This window comes from Ictidomys tridecemlineatus, chromosome 11 (genome assembly GCF_052094955.1).
Source record: "Ictidomys tridecemlineatus isolate mIctTri1 chromosome 11, mIctTri1.hap1, whole genome shotgun sequence".
Classification (NCBI taxonomy): Eukaryota; Metazoa; Chordata; class Mammalia; order Rodentia; family Sciuridae; genus Ictidomys; species Ictidomys tridecemlineatus.
Window position 1 is genome coordinate 122,953,552 of NC_135487.1, and position 18,249 is coordinate 122,971,800.

The following is an 18,249-nucleotide window of genomic DNA, read 5'->3' on the forward strand; positions in this document are numbered from 1 at the left end:
ATGGAAATTTCCTGGAAGATGTAGAATCTGTGAACGCATTGTCATATTTCGAGGTTTTAAATGCGAAGAGGTAAGATCTTTTTGGAATCACAATTTTTTTCTTTTGCTATATACTTTTTTGTTATGATTTTACTTATTTGGAGATGTGTGTGTCCACACACAAACACACATGTGAATATGTTTTCTGTATGCCTGGGAACTAAATTCAGGGTCTTGCACATGCCATATTTTTAGAGAGATAGAAAGAGAGAGAGAGAGAGAGAGAGAGAGAGAGAGAGAGAGAGAGAGAGAGAGAGAGAGAAAGAGAGAATTGTTTTTTAATATTTATTTTTCAGTTTTCGGTGGACACAATATCCTTTTTGAAATTTTATTTTTATGTAGTGCTGAGGATCGAACCCAGCACCCTGCGCACACCAGGTGAGCTCATTACCACTTGAGCCACATCCCCAGCCCATCCACCCTTTCTTAAAATTGTGTTTTGAAATGGGTTCTTGCTAGATTGGTCTGGCCTTCAATTTGTGAAATTCCTGTTTCAACTCTCAAGTAGCTGGAATCATGGGCATATGCCATCACACCTGGCTTGCCAATACATTTTTAATAAAGTCCCACAGTTTATTTCTGTAGTTTTCTACTTTGTTTTGCTGTTCACAAACCACAAGTAGTACTTTTTAACTTATTTTGGTCGTTATTAGTCTGCCTATAATTTCCTAGTTGTGAATAATTTTAAGGTGAGTCAATAAGTTTTCAAATATCATTTTCTTGTAGTGTCTTCTTGCCTGCCATAAAAAATGCATGGCAAACTTAACCATCGTTTGTGGACATCAGAAACTGCAGGGGAAAATGCACTTATTTGGAGAAGAATTGTCCTGTGTTGCCAAAAAGGAGCCAGATGGCATTCCTTTCATCATCAAAATGTGTACTTTAGAAATTGAAAAGACTGCCTTGTGTTTACAAGTATGTTGTTTACTCCTAACACTCTAAAAACATAAATGCCTTTGTGATTTGTTTTAATGAAAAAGAGACTTTCAGAAAATCAGCACTCTCCATTTGTAATAACTAAATTTATTCACATTTATTTGGAAAAGGTTAATTTATTTAACTTCAACTTATAATTTTTAAATACTAATAAAAATTGAAGTAGATACATCAACTCTGTCTACATGTCTGCATTTAGCCCTTTGTACTAAAGTAAAATATTGCATTCTGTTTTTCTTTTCTCTTCAAGGGAATTTACCGAGTCAGTGGCAGCAAGGCAAAAATCGCAATTCTGTGTCAAGCTCTCGAAAATGGAAGGCATTTAGTAGATCTGTCCCAATTTTCATCACATGACATCTGTGAAGTGTTAAAATATTACATTCAAAAGGTTAAAGTTTTATTCTAAACCTACCATCAAATGCAAACAGCAAAAATATTTTATATTTCATATTTTTCATTGGTATAGACTATGGCATCACCCCCCTCATTATTCTAAGATTTTATAATGATGTACTTTGATGTGGATATATTTCCATCCAGTATTCTGGCCACTCCATGAGCTCCATCAGTTGTGAGCGCTTTAGTTCTTGGAACTTTTCTTGATTTTTATTGCCATTCTCCCACCCACCATCTGTCTTTGTAATTTGCACTTGAAGCTCCTGTTTGGAGATGTGTGTGTGTGCACATACACAAACACGTATATAAATATTTATAAATTTGTTATTTGTACACATGGGGATTAAAAATTCAGGGTCTTGAAATTGCTTGGCAAGCATACATGTTCTCCAATTCCCTTACCGTTTCTTTATTGTTCTTTTTTTCTTCAAAAACTTTCTAAGACAGTTCCTTGTCTTTTTCTTCCTCAATAAGTAAATTATTCCATTTCTGAGATCATGTTTTAATATTCAAGAAGTCTGATTTTCTATTCTTTTGATAACATTTTTTAAATGATTATATGATGCTCTTTTATTGTGGATATTCATAGATTTTTCTCATTAAGGGTTCTTTTCTCTATTTGGCCTCTAACCTCTGTAGAAATACAATGTGACCCTCATATATAACATTAAATTTTCTATAGCAACATAAAAATTAAAAATAAAGTGAAGTGAATTTTAATATATCATTGAACATTTTGAATATCTAGTTTTTCAAATCATGAGGTATTTTGTTTATTTATTTATTTGCATTGCAGCTCTTCTTCTTTGAAATCTGGTGTCTATTTTTCATTTAGTGCACATCTCAATTTAGATCAGCTACATTTCCAGTGCTCTTTCTCCATATCTGACTAGTTGACAGTATATCAATAGCATCATTTTACACCTTCAATTTGTTCTTTTTCTACTCATTTTGATTTTTGTCTTTCATGGTGCCTAGATATATTAGAATTTGGACTTGAAATCACTTTGGAAGCACTTGAACACATCAAGGCTTTTTTAAAACTTTGAACTTTACTATAAAGTGGTCTAGATGGACTGTTTGGTATGTGCCTAGTTACATGTCTAGTTCCCTTTTCTGGGACTGGTGTGATCTTCTTGGGAAGGCATTTTTTTAAATTGTAGATGGACACAATACTTTTAATTAATTTATTTATTTTTATGTGGGGCTGAGGATCAAACCTAGTGCCTCACACATGCCAGATGAGTGCACTACCATGAGCCATAGCTCCAGTCCCCTAGGAAAGGTTTGTTTTTTCCTTTCCTAGAGATACAGTACCAATACTGTGGGAGCCAGGGTTACTAAGACTGTAGGATCTGTGCTTTCAGTGTGTATATAGCCAACATATCCCCATTGGAAGACAGTTACCTCTCTGTTCCTTATGTTTGGCAATGCCTCGATTCAGAGAGCCTCTGTATCCCATTGCCCAGAGAAAAAATTTTTAGAGCTTTAGGAAGGAGATTGCCCTAGTACATAAAGTGGAGATAGGATTCTATAGAGAGCTAAGCTTTCTCAGCTGGCCCACCTGCAACCTAACCCAAGATCAGAGGACCTGGTAATGATTGTCCATGTCCCTTTAGGATTCTGAAAAACATGTTGAGTGACAAAGGGTCAGTTCTCTTGGAAATGCTGCATCAGGACTTATTCATCTGCTCTTCTACTTGTGAATTGTTGCTTTTTGTTTTCTCTATTTTCCTAGTCCTTATGAGCCTACTGTAGTTAAGTGGAATTGCAGGAGGGAAAGAAATTAAGTATACATTGCTTGATCTACAAAGTTAGCCCAGGAAACCATTGATAACCCTTTAATCACATTCTACAGACCCCTCAACTGAGAAATGAAGGTGGATACCTTTGAATGACTGGAAGTCTCATAATGTGTCATCCTTAATCTTGTTTAGTCAGTTAGGGAGAGGAGATGAATTGGGTCTAATACAATAAACTTGCATTCTGTTGAGGAATTTTGTATGTCTAAGACTTTCATTTGGAAAGTGTGCTCAATTCTTGCAATAGTGTTAGAGAGTAGCCTTTATCTGACTCATTGACCTAAAGCTCCAAGAGGTGAAGTGACTTGCTTCAGATCCCAGAGTGGTGAAGATAGAAACAGATCACAGGGCAACACCTTCACTCCCCACAGATATTATAGGACATCAGGTAGCTAACAGTTCACTGAATTTTCTATTGTAGATCAGTAGAAACATTGACATTCATTATGGCAGTGGATATTTGTTGTAAGAACTTCTTTTTTTGATCTATTCATGGCAAATCAGCCTGTTTTAAAGTTTCATGAGATGTTGACAGTATGTTTTTGTAGGTCATATTATCTTGTGCTAATCTTCATTCTTCCCAAGTAAAATCTATGCTCTTTAGCACTTTGATATTTTTACCCCTTACTCATAAAATCCATGGGTTTCTGATTCATTTTATAGATTTTGTTCACTATTCTATGTTTGTTCCAGTAAAACAGCTGAAGATTATGCTATTTGGGGGGCAGATGTGAATATAATGTGTTTAGGATAGAGATGAAGAGTTTTAAAATCCCATGATGAAGCTTAAAGCTTAAACTTCATTGAAAGTTTAGAATTTCACTCATTATCTATTAATTTGTTATTAACATAAATATAATTTATAGTCAAGATTTTGATTTGCTTTCTAAGTCACTACTCTACCAAACATATATTTTTTATTTTATGGGCAGGGATGAAGCTCAGTACTAGAGTGCTTGCATAGCATGCTTGAGGTCCTAGGTTCAATCTCCAGTACTGAAAAAGATATCAATAAATACAGATTGACTTTAGATTTTGTTAATCTAAAGGGACATAAAATTAATTGAGTAACTCTCACTTATACTTGACTTTAACAAAGAAAACAGGCAGAAGATTTTTTCAAAATATTTATTTTTTGGTTGTAGCGGGATGCAATACCTTTATTTTATTTATTAATTTTTATGTGGTGCTGAGGATCAAACCCAGGTCCCCGCATGTGCTAGGCAAACACTCTACCTCTGAGCCACAACCTCAGCCCAAAGGTATTTTTAATATAATTTTCTTTCTTTAGCTACCAGAGCCATTGGTTTTATTCCAATGGTACCAGGAATTTATGGAGCTTTCAAATATCATCCAACATTTTAACCAAGAGCAGGACACCAAAAGGGACAACTCTGAAGACAACACATCTCCAAATATGTGTATGGAAATCAACCAAATTATTCTCAAAACCAAGGACCTTCTAAGAAAATTGCCACCGTTCAATTTTAACACTCTACGTTACCTTATCATCCATCTTAAGAGGTAAGAATTTTTATACCATCTTAGCCATTTTTAATTGAACAGGGTAATACTATTCAGTACATTTATATTGTTGTGTTATGATTTTCAAAATGATTTTTAGGATGTTCTTATTATGTGTTGAGAGAGGGATACATTGATTATATGTTCATGCAGCAAACATGGTTCCCTCAGATGCTTCCTGTGTGCCAGGCTCTGGCTGGTTAAACAAGGATGGAAACATAGGTCTTCTGCTATTTGTGGGCTTATCCTCTTGGGGTACAGATCTGTACATAACCACAGTTCACCATCCTCCTTTTTCTGGTAGCTGTGCACAGCTTGTAGGTATGCAGAGGAAGTTTTGGGGATAGAGACAGAGCAGAAGAGGCAAATGCCCTTGAGTTCAACTTTAAGAACTGCGGGATGATTTGGTAGAGAATGTGAAGAAGAGCATACGAGGCAGAGAGAAACAGACATTGAGACACAAGAAAGCATTTTGCATTTGGAAAATCTGATTTCATTAGGCTACAATATAGCAAGCAGTAGCAGGAACTGTGCTATCCTTCCTAGAGACTTGATAAAAAATCTTACGGACCTGGCAGATGAGTTGACCATGTAGTTTCTATACCCACTAAAGAACTTGGAATCAGGAACTTCACATATTCAGATTTGCCTGCTACACCTTTCTCACAGCAATTAAGATCTCCTTTTTTAAATTTTTTTAAATTTATTTTCTGTGGCTGGAATTGTAGCTCAGCAGTAGAGCATGTGCAAGGTCCTGGGTTCGAACAGCAGCCCCACATACAAATAAATAAATTAAATAAAAATTTAAAAAAATTTATTAGTTCAAATCAGTTATAAATGACAGCAGAATGCTTTTCAATCCATTGTACACAAATGGAGCGCAAATTTTCATTTCTCTGTACATGATGTAGAGTCATACCACATGTGCCATCATACATGAACTTAGGGTAATGCTGTTCGTCTCATTCCACCATCATTCACAACCCATACCCCTCCTTTCCTTCCCTCTCTTGAGCCCAATTAATGTTCCTCCACCACCAGAGACCCATTTATGAATCAACATTTCTTTATCAGAGAGAATCTTGGCCTTTGATTTTGGGGGATTGACTTACTTCATGATATTCATGTACTCCTTCCATTTACCTGTAAATGCCATTATTTTATTCTCTTGTAAAGCTAATAGTCCATTGTGTATATGTACCACAGGTTTTTTTTAAACTCTTCATATCTTGAAGGGCTTCAAATTATTCCATGAAATAGAAAAGGAGGAAGCTCTTCCAAACTCATTCTGTGAAGCTAGTATCACCCTGATACCCAAACCAGCCAGAGACACATCAAGGAAAGAAAATTTGAGACCCATATCCCCGAAGAACATAGATGCAAAAATTCTCAATAAAATTCTGGCAAATCACATACAAAAACATATGAAAAAAAACAATGCTCCAGGATCAAGTTGTGTACTCCAGGGATGCAAGATGGGTTCGACAAACAGAAATCAATAAATTTAATTTATCACATCAATAAACTTAAAGAGAAGAATCCTATGATTACATCAATTGATGGAGAGAAAGCATTTGACAAAATACAGTACCTTTTCATGTTCAAAACATTAGAAAAACTAGGGGTAGTAGGAATATACCTCAACATAGTAAAAGCTCTCTCTGCTAAACCTAAGGCTAACATCATTCTAAATAAAGAAAAATTGGAAGTATTCCATCTAAAAATTGTTCAACATAATCCTTGCCACTTTAGCCAGAGCAATTAGATGAAAGAAATTCAAGGGAATACAAATAGGAAAAGAAGAACTCAAATTATCATTCTTTGCCAACAAAATAATTTTACACTTGGAGGATCCAAAAAACTCCACCAGAAAACTTAGAATAATAAATGAATTTGGCAAAGTAGAAGGATACAAAATTAATACCCATAAATCAAAAGCATTTCTATACATCAGTGATGAATCCTCTGAAAAACAAATAGCAAAACTACCCCATTCACTATATATATAAAAAGCTGTGATATATTACCCCTAGATGAATCTAGTATCATCCTGATAGCTAAACCAGGCAGAGACAGATTTCCTTAGATAGTCATAGAAATAACAAGCTGAGAGTGTTTGAAGTAAAACCAGAACATTGATAGTGGCAATGGAACAGAGAGATGTTCAGGAGAGAGAATCATTTAAGCTAGAAAACTAGCTGTGGGCAGCTGGGAGTGTGGCTAGTGAGAGAACACTTGCCTAGCACATGGGAGACACTGGGTTTGATACTCAGCACTGCATAAAAATAAAAAAATAAAATAAAGGTATTGTGTCCATCTCTACATAAAAATTATTTTTTTAAAAAAGAAAACTAACTAGCAGTGACAGAGAAATTGACAGTGATGTTTCTGATTCCAGTATAAGAAACGGGGAATATATCTAAATTTTTAGAGGTGTTTTTCTTCCTTCTGCTATTGAGTTCAGTAGTTCCTTCGACTTACATGCATTTTATCCTAAAATAGTACTCTGAAACTCAGTTTGGTGTGTGGTAAGTATCATAATGAAACAAAGGATTCTTTCCCTAGACGCACCAACCTTGACCCTTGACAAACGTTTTGTAGTCTTCTATAGCCCGAGTTTTCTCCACCCTTCTCAAGTCATAGGAAACTACCATTAAGGACATCTATTAGGCAAATCTCATACACTTTATGTGTTCTTCCTTTCAGGGTTGTAGACCACTCCGAAGAAAACCTGATGAACTCAAAAAACTTGGGGGTGGTATTTGGACCCTGTGTGATGAGGCCCAGGCCTACAACCACTCCTGGTACCATCTCCTCCTCTATTGCTGCATATGCCAATCAGGCCCTGTTAGTAGAGTTTCTAATTACCAATGCACAGATGATCTTCGATGGGTCCTTAGAGCCACAAAATATTTCATCCAGTACTGATGTTGTTGCACCTTGTGTGGATAAAAGCCCTCCTTCCAAACAGGTAATATCAACAGAACATTCCACAAAGTCACAATATTTTTCTACAAAGCAAGTGAGTTTTGACCATTACAGAATTGGATTAAATATGTGATGTATATGTTAACAAGTTAATAGTCTTTGAACTGTTTGTTTTTGAGATGTGTTTTGCTTTTAGTTTAAAACTTTTCTTGTATCAATAGGATATCCACACTGCAGATATCGAAATTAACAATTATGAATTGGCTACATCATTTGAGGAATCAGAATGCAAGCAAAATGCATTGGAAAAATGGGATGCATGTCTCATTGGTGAGTGGTCATGTACCATATATCTTTGCATATTTCAAACTTTGCCAAGAAGTCGTGATGAAAAACCAAGGTGAGGGTTGGACTTGTTGCTCAGTGGTAAAACGCTTGCCTTGGCATGTGTGAGGCCATGAGTTGGATCCTCAGTACCATATAAAACAAATAAATAAAGATAAAATATTGTGTCCATCTACAATACTCATCCTTTAAAAAAAAACAAGGTGTATTAATTTGAGGTAAGTTCAAACTTCAAGGTTTTATTAGTTAACTTTTCTAGCCATGGAGAAAGTTTAATGATGTCATTTAAATGAATATCATCCTTTGTTTCTTTCTTGTAAAAAGATATCTTGAAATTCATAAATTATTTTTGTTCCCTTTCTGAGATTTGTTTTCACCTTTACTTCTTTGTCATCAATTAAAGTCAAAACAGAAAAAAGCTGGACTCCTGAAACTCAAAAAAATAGACTCCTAAAGTTTTTTGATGTCCCTTTACCTGTGGCCTAACTTTAGCACATTAAGCACACATGTCTTCCATTTTCTCGGCTCCAGTCTTTTTGTTCACTGTTTATTGATTGCTTTATTTCAGTGAATGGTTTCTGGTAAGGGGGTTGAAAACCTTTCATTCATTACTGCTTTAGTAGATCTAAATCCGAATTTTTTAATATATAGCCATAAATGTTAAATTTGATATATAAAATTAATGAAATATCAATGAGTGTAGCCTGAGAAAGTCTGAAAACAAAGACAGTCCATTACCTCTCTGCAAAGAAAAGCACTGGACTCACTGATTCCATTTATATGATTTGATCTTATTAGCACTTCTGTGCTATGATCCTTGGCCTCCTGTAAGCCATAGCTAACAGTCTGAGGAAGGTAAATAATGCCAAGGGTCATGTCCCTAAATTATTGTTGATTCAGGGTTTGAACCTCATCCTCTCTCATTCATAAATGTAACCTTGTTTCGCTGTCCAATGAAATTGGATTCCCAGGTAGGTATAGTAATAACAATAAATAATTTTAAAATATTTGACATTTTCATTACATACCAGGTAATTCTGAGCCTTTTCTTTAGAAGATCATTAACACCACATGCCAACATATCTCCACATAGGAGTTGTCTTGACAGAAGAAGGCAAGTAGGGCTAGTGCACTAGGCTTGCCCAGGGCAGAAATGGAGCTGGAGCTGAGCCAGCACCCAGGCAGCTAGAAGTGGTGCTAGAAGTTCTGCAGGACTGTATTAGTGGATCAGCTGAAAGAGCATCCAAGTCCTCTCTGGTGTGTTGCCCTCAGTATGGACAGAATGTAGCTGAAAAGCAGATTAAGTGACAGGCAAAGTCCTTGGGATTCAGGACATGGCGTTTGTTGGTGTGCAGAATAGTGTTACTCTTCTAGAGTTACCATAGTCTGCCTGTTGAAATCAGGAAAGGCTTAACACAGAAAATATTCATTCATGGGTAGTATATTAAAACAAGTTACTACAGGAAGTGTTTTTTAAATTTTATTTTCTTTATGACTATTTGTTTTATTAAGATAAATCTTAAAAGTAATGCTTTAATTAAAAATGTGCCTTTAATATTGTATGGATTTTTAATTCCTCTGCATAGATGACTGAGAAACTAATGTTGGAAAAAATATGTAAGACTCTGTTGTTTGAGAGAATGCCCATTCACAAATAACCACACTTCCTTATTAACCAAGCTTCTTGAAGTTAAAAACAATCTCTTCTTTTCCAGGTTACAAAAAACTTGAATCATCATCACAAAAGATGGACAATATGTGTAAAACCATGAAACCACTTAGTCTGAAATCTGATGTGACAACAAATGATATACAGAGGCCTATGCCAAGCCCCAAGATCAGATGTTGCTGTTTGCCTGTAGATAGGTTCCATCTTGCAAGCTCCCCTAATGAGAAAAACAGCAGAAATGTGGGAATTGTCAATTCAGACAAGTTTGGCCAGAATCTTACCTTTGGAGGACTTAATAGAAAAGATACCCCTACTAGTTTGGGCTCCCAAATTAATGGTTTTGATCAGCAGATTCCACAAACAACTCAGGGACAACAATGTGAACCAAAGAACTTAACTGGCATGAGTGCAGTGATTGTGCCAAGTGCACTCCAGGAAAAAGTGACAATGAGCATTAAGGTTAGTGGTGACCATTCCAACGGTGCCACACAGCCCAACACGCCAGCCAGTGCAGCAAGAGAGGCACCAGTGAGACTGTCCTCTCATTCTCACAGTCTTGCTCCTGCAAGAGCACCCAGAATACTGCAGCCCCATCTTGGGACAACATTTTACAAACCACCCACCCCGACCAGCAAAGTCAGGGGGACTGAGGAGAGACCAGCTTCACCTTCAGCAGCAGTGTCTCCTAGCACAGCTCTTCCTCCCCTGAGTCATGTGGAGAAATCTGTCCCAGAGGCAGACAGCACATCCGCTTATGCTTTGAAGCCAGCTGCTGAGCCTAAAGAGAACTCTGAGGAGATCGGCCTACCTGACCTGAATCCAATGTGCCAGGGACTCAGGCTCAAACAAATGGAAGAGTTACAAGACCTTGAATTTGAAATGCCACAGTTTGTGTAGTTGTCAAAATTCAGTTTTTCTTTTTCTTGTTTCATTTTTATGCATTTTGTTTATTTTATGATAGAATATTGTAACAGAACCTCTTTTGTATAGGATTGCCAAAATGTATATTTTGCCTTTTGGCCTTGTATTGTCTTTGCTAGTCATATAGAATGGTAGTGTTTTAGTCATATAGAATGAGAGTGCTCACTGGTATTGTCTTTAAATTCTGTGTTTTTGAAGTTATGCATAAAATAAGTATTATAATTTTAAATTTAAAATAATTTTCTCTATAAAATGTTTCATGTAAATGCATCTTTAATGTATAATATTGTTCTCAACAAATAGGGGCAGTAGGGAAAAATGAGCTTTATTTTGGAGCAAACCTTGTGCTGATTCATAAAATGCTTCTGAATGCAAGTGCCTGAAAAATCTTGATTGGGTATGAATATATTTTTTTCCCACATAATGTTCTAGTGCATCTTTGAACACTTGTGTTGTTATAGCATGTATGGAAGCATTGGCAATTTACTTAACTTTGTTAATATTTACATAGTGGCGTAAAAGCTTGCGAATCTGTGTTTACTAGCATTCTACTTGTTAATTTTTACATATGGTAATTAACAAAATTGTAGAAAGAAAATGCAATTCAATACTAAAAAGTTTGAGACATTGGCAGAGACAACACAGACAGACAGAGTTGAGTTATCTTGAGCGTAAGAGACTTGTAACCTTTCTGCGCTCAGCTGTGGCCTGTTGCTGGATTGCCTGTGACTTCTGGCTTTCTGCTGAGGAGAGCAAGTGGCCAACAGCTAGGGCAAGATGAAGCTCTCTCTGGTGGCCGCAGTTCTGCTGCTGCTCTGTGCAGCACGGCTGAGGAGGAAGACAAGAAAAGGACATGGGTACCCTGGTCGGCATCAACCTGGGGACCACTTACTCGTGCATCGGGGTATTCAAGACGGCCACTGGAGATCATCTCCAAGAATCAGGGCAACCACATCAGGCCGTCTTATGTGGCCTTCATCCCTGAAGAAGAACGTCTGATCCGCGATACAGTCAAGAAGCAGCTCACCTCCAATCCTGAGAACATGGTCTTCGATGCCCAGTGGCTCATTGGCAGTACTGGGAATGACCCTTCTGTGCAGCAAAAGATCAAGTTCTTGCCTTTCAAAGTGTTTGAAGAGAAACCTAAACCATACATTCAGGTTGATATTGGAGGTGGGCAAACTAAGACCTTTGCTCCAGAAGAAATTCTGCCATGATTTTCCCTAAAATGAAAGAGACTGCAGAGGCTTATTTGGGAAAGAAGTTTACCCATGCAGTGTTACTATACCAGTCCATTTTAATGATGCCAGTGGCAAGCAACCAAAGATGCTGGAACTCTTGCTGGCCTGAATGTTATGAGGATCATCAATGAGCCTACAGCAGCTGCTATTGCTTATGGCCTGGATAACAGGGAGGGAGAGAAGAACATCCTGGTGTTTGATCTGGGTGGTGGAACCTTCTATGTGTCTCTTCTCCCCATTGACAATTTGATGTCTTCAAAGTCATGGCCACCAATAGAGATACTCATCCGGGTGGAGAAGACTTTGACCAGCGTGTTATGGAACATTTAATCGGGCTGTACAAAAAGAAGACTGGCAAATATGTTAGGAAAGAAAACAGAGCTGTGCAGAAACTCCAGCATGAAGTGGAAAAGGCCACGTGCGCCCTGTCTGCTCAACATTAAGCAAGAATGAAAATTGAGTCCTTCTATGAAGGAGAAGACTTTTCTGAAACCCTGACTTAGGCAAAATTTGAAGAGAAAACATGGACCTGTTCTGGTCTACCATGAAGCCTGTTCAGAAAGTACTGGAGGATTCTGACCTGAAGAAGTCTGATATTGATGAGATTGTTCTTCTTGGTGGCTCTACTCAAATTCCAAAGATCAACAACTTGTTAAGAGTTCTTCAATGGCAAGGATCCATCCTGTGGCATAAACCCAGAGGAGGCTGTTGCATATGGTGACACTGTCCAGGCTGGTGTACTCTCTGATGATCAAGATACAGGTGACCTAGTACTGCTTGATGTATGCCCCTGACACTTGGTACTGAAACTGTGGGAGGAGTCATGACCAAACTGATACCAAGAAACACTGTGGTACCCACCTAGAGTCTCAGATCTTTTCTACAGCTTCTCATAATCAACCTACTGTTCCAATCAAGGTCTATGAAGGTAAAGGACCCTGAAAAAAAGACAATCACCTTCTGGGTACATTTGATCTCACTGGAATTCCTCCTGTGGGGTCCCCCAGATTGAAGTCACTTTTGAGATACATGTGAATGTTATTCTTTGGGCGACAGCTGAAGATAAAGGTACAGAGAACAAAAATAAGATGACAATTACCAATGACCAAAATTGCCTGACACCTGAAGAAATTGAAAAGATGGTTAATGATGGTGAGAAGTTTGCTGAGGAAGACAAAAGACTCAAGGAGTGCATTGATACTAGGAATGAGTTGGAAAGCTATGCCTACTCTCTAAAGTATCAGATTGGAGATAAAGAAAAGTTGGGAAGCAAACTTTCCTCTGAAGATAAGGAGACCATGGAAAAAGCTGTAGAGGAAAAGATTGAATGGCTGGAAACCACCAAGAAGCTGACATTAAAGACTTCAAAACTAAAAAGAAGGAACTAGAAGAAATTGTTCAGCCAATTATCAGCAAACTCAATGAAAGTGGAGGCCCTCCCCCAACTGGTGAAGAGGATACAGCAGAAAGAGACGAGTTGAAGACACTGATCTGCTAGTGCTGTAATGTTGTAAATCCTAGACTCAGAACTTTCCTTAGGAGAAAACTGAGAGAACTTAAGTCTCCAATGTAATTGGAATCTTCACCTCAAAGTGGAGTTGAAAATGCTATAGCCCAAGTGGCTGTTTACCGCTTTCCATTGGAAGTTGCTCACATGTTTTGGGGAAGAGAGAGAGGGGAGGAATTGGCTATCTTAAAAAACTGGATATAAAAATGTGGGTCAGGATGTGTGTTCACCTCATAAATGTTCTATTTAATGATTGGGTCATGGAAATCTGGTGTAGGAACTTTTTTCTACCATAAGTGACACCAATAAATGTTTGTTATTTAAAAAAAAAATACTAAAAGTTTGGAACTGTCATAAAATAAAAATTTGTACAGATAAAGCTAAGGGATAAAACACTATCAGAAGCATTAAAACATCTAAAGCCAAATAACTAAACTATATAATTTAAATTATAATACATTTATATATTATATATTATATACTACATATTATAGATTTACATATATCTATATGATATATTATAAGTTGTTAATTTATAATTATACTATAATCCTTATGTTTTATATATTATATAAATATAAATTATACTAATATAATAATTGAATTATTATCATATTAATAATAGAAATTATATTATTATATAATTACATTACAATGAATGCAATATAATATAAATTAATATAAATCTAAATATATTATATGATATATAATAAATGTTATATATAATAAAATAATATTTATATATTAAGTTTATATATTATTTTATTATGTGTTTATAATACATATGTATTTCATATATTATATATAATTTATATTAAATAAAACAATATGAATCATAAACATTTTGATATGTAATATATATAATTTATATAATATTTATTTATCTATTTATATATTAATATATATAATTTATATATAAATATATAAGTATGTTATGTAAATATATTATATAAATTGTATATAATATATTATCATTAATATATAATACGTTTATATATTAATATACATAAAATATGTATAATTTATATATTTTTATTTTATTATATATGATAAAATAAATGTATTATATATAATATAATATAAATTAGAATGTTATATAATTATATTGTTTTTAAATTGTATTATATATGTATTATATATTTATATAATATATTTATATAATATTATAATTTAAATTATATACATAAAATATATTTTATTTGACTTTGGATGATTTTAATACATTTGATAGTTTTTAACCTCTTAACTTTATCTGTATAAATTTTTATTTTATGATATTTTTAACCTTTTATTTATTTTTTAAAATGGTCTTTAAAAATGCTTGCTTCAGATATTTTTAATTTCAATGCATTTTCTCTTGACATTATGAGCGTTTGGTTAAATGCTTTGGATGTATGCCTCTAATCCCAATAGCTTGGGAGGCTTAGACAGGTGTATCTCAAGTAGAAAGCCAGCCTTACCAATGGCAAAACTCTTAGCAACCATTTCTTTAAATAAAATTCAGAATAACACCGGGGATGCGGCTCAATAGTTGAGTGTCCCTTAGTTCAATTTCCAGTACCCCCCCAAAAAAATCCTTTTGCATGAAATGTTTAGACTAATAAATCACGTTGCATACTTTCTCTACCTGGACTATCAACCAGTGAAAACGTATATGTCATTCGAATTGAGCAATAATTCATTTAACTTCATTTTGAGAGTACAGTAAGTCACATTGTTTGCAATTTGAGAGATGTAGATGACTGAATGTGTTTCACTTATAAAATACCCAGTTTTTAGAAACTAGTCCATTTCTGTTATTTTTGGGGTTTCATCATCTTGCCTAAAATATGATGTAAAAGGGACAAAAATAAAATAGCCTTCTTTGGTATGTGTGAACTATATTGTGAGTCAATCTTTTTGTATGATCATATTATACATGATAAAAATTATATGTACAGGTTTATACACACATTATTATATTTAAATTATTTCAAGTACAGTAAGTTATTGTGGCTTCTCTGAAATTGTTGCCTCTTGGAGTATGATACTTTAAGATTATTAACTATTGACCCAGTGGTCAACACATGGGCTCATCACTTGACTATGGTATGAAATGGGTTTTAGGGCATGTTGTCTTCTAGTTCTCCATAACATTAATGACTAAGTAGAAATGAACAAATGGCCTTTTTAATGGTAAAGACATTTTGTAGCCTTCCTTATACAAAGTACAAGAATAAAATTGGTTTGAAAACTTAAAAATAAAATCAGATTTAACATTTATTGAGCTTTCTTTGTGTATTTACACTTTACCGAGTTGAAATTTCACAGCAACCTGTAATGGGTAAGTAAGCATTTTATAATTCCTGTGTTACAGATGAGGAAACTGAGGCTTAGCTAAGTGACATGCTTTTAGTTTTCAGAGATGCAGCAAGCAGAATTGAATCTCAAATACAGGGTTGTGAAATTTTGATTAGTGCTTCTTTTTTTGGGTACCAGAGAGCCACATCCACAACCCTATTTTGTTTTTTATTTAGAGCAGGGTCTCACTGAATTTTTTAGCACCTTGCTTTTGCTTTTGCTGAGGCTGCCTTTGAACTTGCAATTCTCCTGCCTCAGCCTCCCAATGGGATTACAGGCATGAGCCAATGTGCCTGGCTAGTTAGTGCTCTTAATGAATGTGATCACTAAATAATAGCAGGAAACACTGAACAATAGAAAATGCATCTTTCGATGTTTTTGTTGTAAAATACACTTACAATTTGCCATTTAGACCATTTTGAAGTGTACACTTAAGTAACACTAAGTATATTCACATTGTCCAAGATGGTGTGTATTGCTGCGTCATTGGATGACAGAAAGCAGAAGCGGGGAAAGTGATGTGAATGAAGTGTGAAGCCTCTTATATAAGGGCATTCATTCTGTTAAAAAAATATAGAGCCCCATGACCTAATCACATGTTTTGACTTATAAATCACATTCCATACTTTTTCTACCTGTACTATCAACCAGTGAAAATGTATATATCATTAGAATTGAGAAATAATTTAAGTTGATTTTGAAAGTATAGTAAGGCTCATTGTCCCTTTTGCTGCTGTCACAATGGTGATTGTCACAATATGTACATTTGGGAAGAACATATTCAGACCATAGCAACCATGTTTAATACACTGTAAAGAGAAATCCTTCTGGGGAAAGAATGTTGGTTTAAATCATGTGGAAAGTCCTTTCTAACTCTGAACCTAAGTCTGTAGGATAAATAGACCTTGATTCTAGTTGGGCTGTTTCCAAATATGTGTCCATACACATGGCAGTGCACTGTGCTGATGCAGCTTGCATCCTGAGGTTTCAGCTACCAGCCAGGGATCACTGCACTGTGGCCCTGATCCCATCTTTTTCTCGCTGCTAACATGAACTGATGTCACTATTGGATTGTAGGATTTAAGGACTGTTGTGTAGTTTGAAGCTTTAGGTTGTTGATATTTAATTATAATAATTAAACAAACATTTAATGACAATTTACTATATACCATCACTATGCTAGATAACAGAGACAAGACAATCTTTAAACACACTTACTGAGCTGGAATAAAGCTCACAGTTAAGTGCTTGCCTAACATGTGCAAGGCTATGCCTTCAATTTCCAGTACTAAAAAAAAAACAAAAAAACCTTTCTGTATTTGTGGAACTTACAAATAAATACTATCAAGAATTGGGCGCTAACTCTCAGTGGATTCTATTTTCACATTTGAAAAAGTCAGATTTGTTTAAGTACCATGTTTTCAAGAAAAAAATAGCAGAATGTCCTGTAAATAAAGTCTGAGAATAGGAGTAAACTTTTAAATTGAAGCTAAAATTATGTAATTTGTATTATTTCAAAAATGTTATTTCCCATTTGTAAAATTCTTATCTTCCCCTTGGAACTGCAGAGTGAACCCTGGGGAGCTTAACCACTGAGTCACATTCATAGATCTTATTTTTTCAGATAGGATCTCACTAATTTTTTGAGACTGGCTTTGAGCTTATGATCCTCCTGCCTCACACTCCCAAGCCTCTGGGAATAAAGGCATGGACCTCCCATTCCTAAAATTGTAATTATCATATTTATGCAGCGAGCTTTCTTTCAGGAGACTTTAATTGAAAACTCTCCTGAAGGCTGGGATGTGTTTCAGTGGTAGAGCACTTTCCTTGCATGCTGAGGCCCTGGGATTGAGCTCCAGTGCCAGAGAGAAGAAAGGACAGAAGGAAGGAAGGAAGGAAGGAAGGAAGGAAGGAAGGAAGGAAGGAAGGATGGATGGACAGAAGGAAGGAAGGAAGGAGGGAAGGAAGGAAGGAAGGAAGGAGGGAAGGAAAAAAGGAAGGAAGGAAGGAAGGAAGGACAGAAGGAAGGAAGGAAGGAAGGAAGGAGGGAGGGAGGGAAGGAAGGAAGGAAGGAAGGAAGAAAGGAAGGAAGGAGGGAAGGAGAGTAAAGGGGGAAAGGCAAAGGGGAAAGTGAGGGAGAGAGAAAGGAAAAAGGAATGGAAGGAAGGAAGGATTAAAGAAAGGAAGGCAGGTAAGGAAAAAGATCAGGAAAAAATTATAATGAACACCAATTAAAATGTCTTCTGCTAACCTACATATTAGTCATTCAATACAGGAACCAAAACCCTTGTATGACTATTTAAATTAATTAACATTCTACAAAATCAAATTTCAGTATCTCAGTACCACCACTTATTTCAAGAGCTTAGTAACCACATGGGCTGGTGGCTATCATACCTGACAGTGCAGTGCAGATACTGTACATATCTGTCATGGCAGAAAGGTCTATTGGACACACTGATAAAGAGGAAGCATCACATCAAGATACTGGTATTGTGGATGTGTTAAAGAATAGTCAATAAAATTAAACACCATACATGTTAAAAAAAAAAAAAACAGCAAATTGTGACCTACAAGAGGAATCCTGAAACCAAAAAAAAA

The 18,249-nt window shown here is 35.7% G+C and overlaps 1 protein-coding gene and 1 pseudogene across 1 annotated transcript; both read left to right on the top strand.

Moving 5' to 3' along the window:
• The first annotated feature begins 2,442 nt into the window (after positions 1 to 2,442).
• LOC144368729 (rho GTPase-activating protein 29-like) lies at positions 2,443 to 13,122 on the top strand. Its single transcript, XM_078027848.1, has 3 exons — positions 2,443 to 2,454; positions 7,847 to 7,955; positions 9,686 to 13,122. Exons 1-3 carry the CDS (start codon positions 2,443 to 2,445, stop codon positions 10,534 to 10,536), a joined length of 972 nt encoding a protein of 323 aa, XP_077883974.1. The 3' UTR covers positions 10,537 to 13,122.
• Positions 10,713 to 13,709, top strand: LOC144368730 (endoplasmic reticulum chaperone BiP pseudogene; annotated as a pseudogene).
• The last annotated feature ends 4,540 nt before the right edge of the window (positions 13,710 to 18,249 follow it).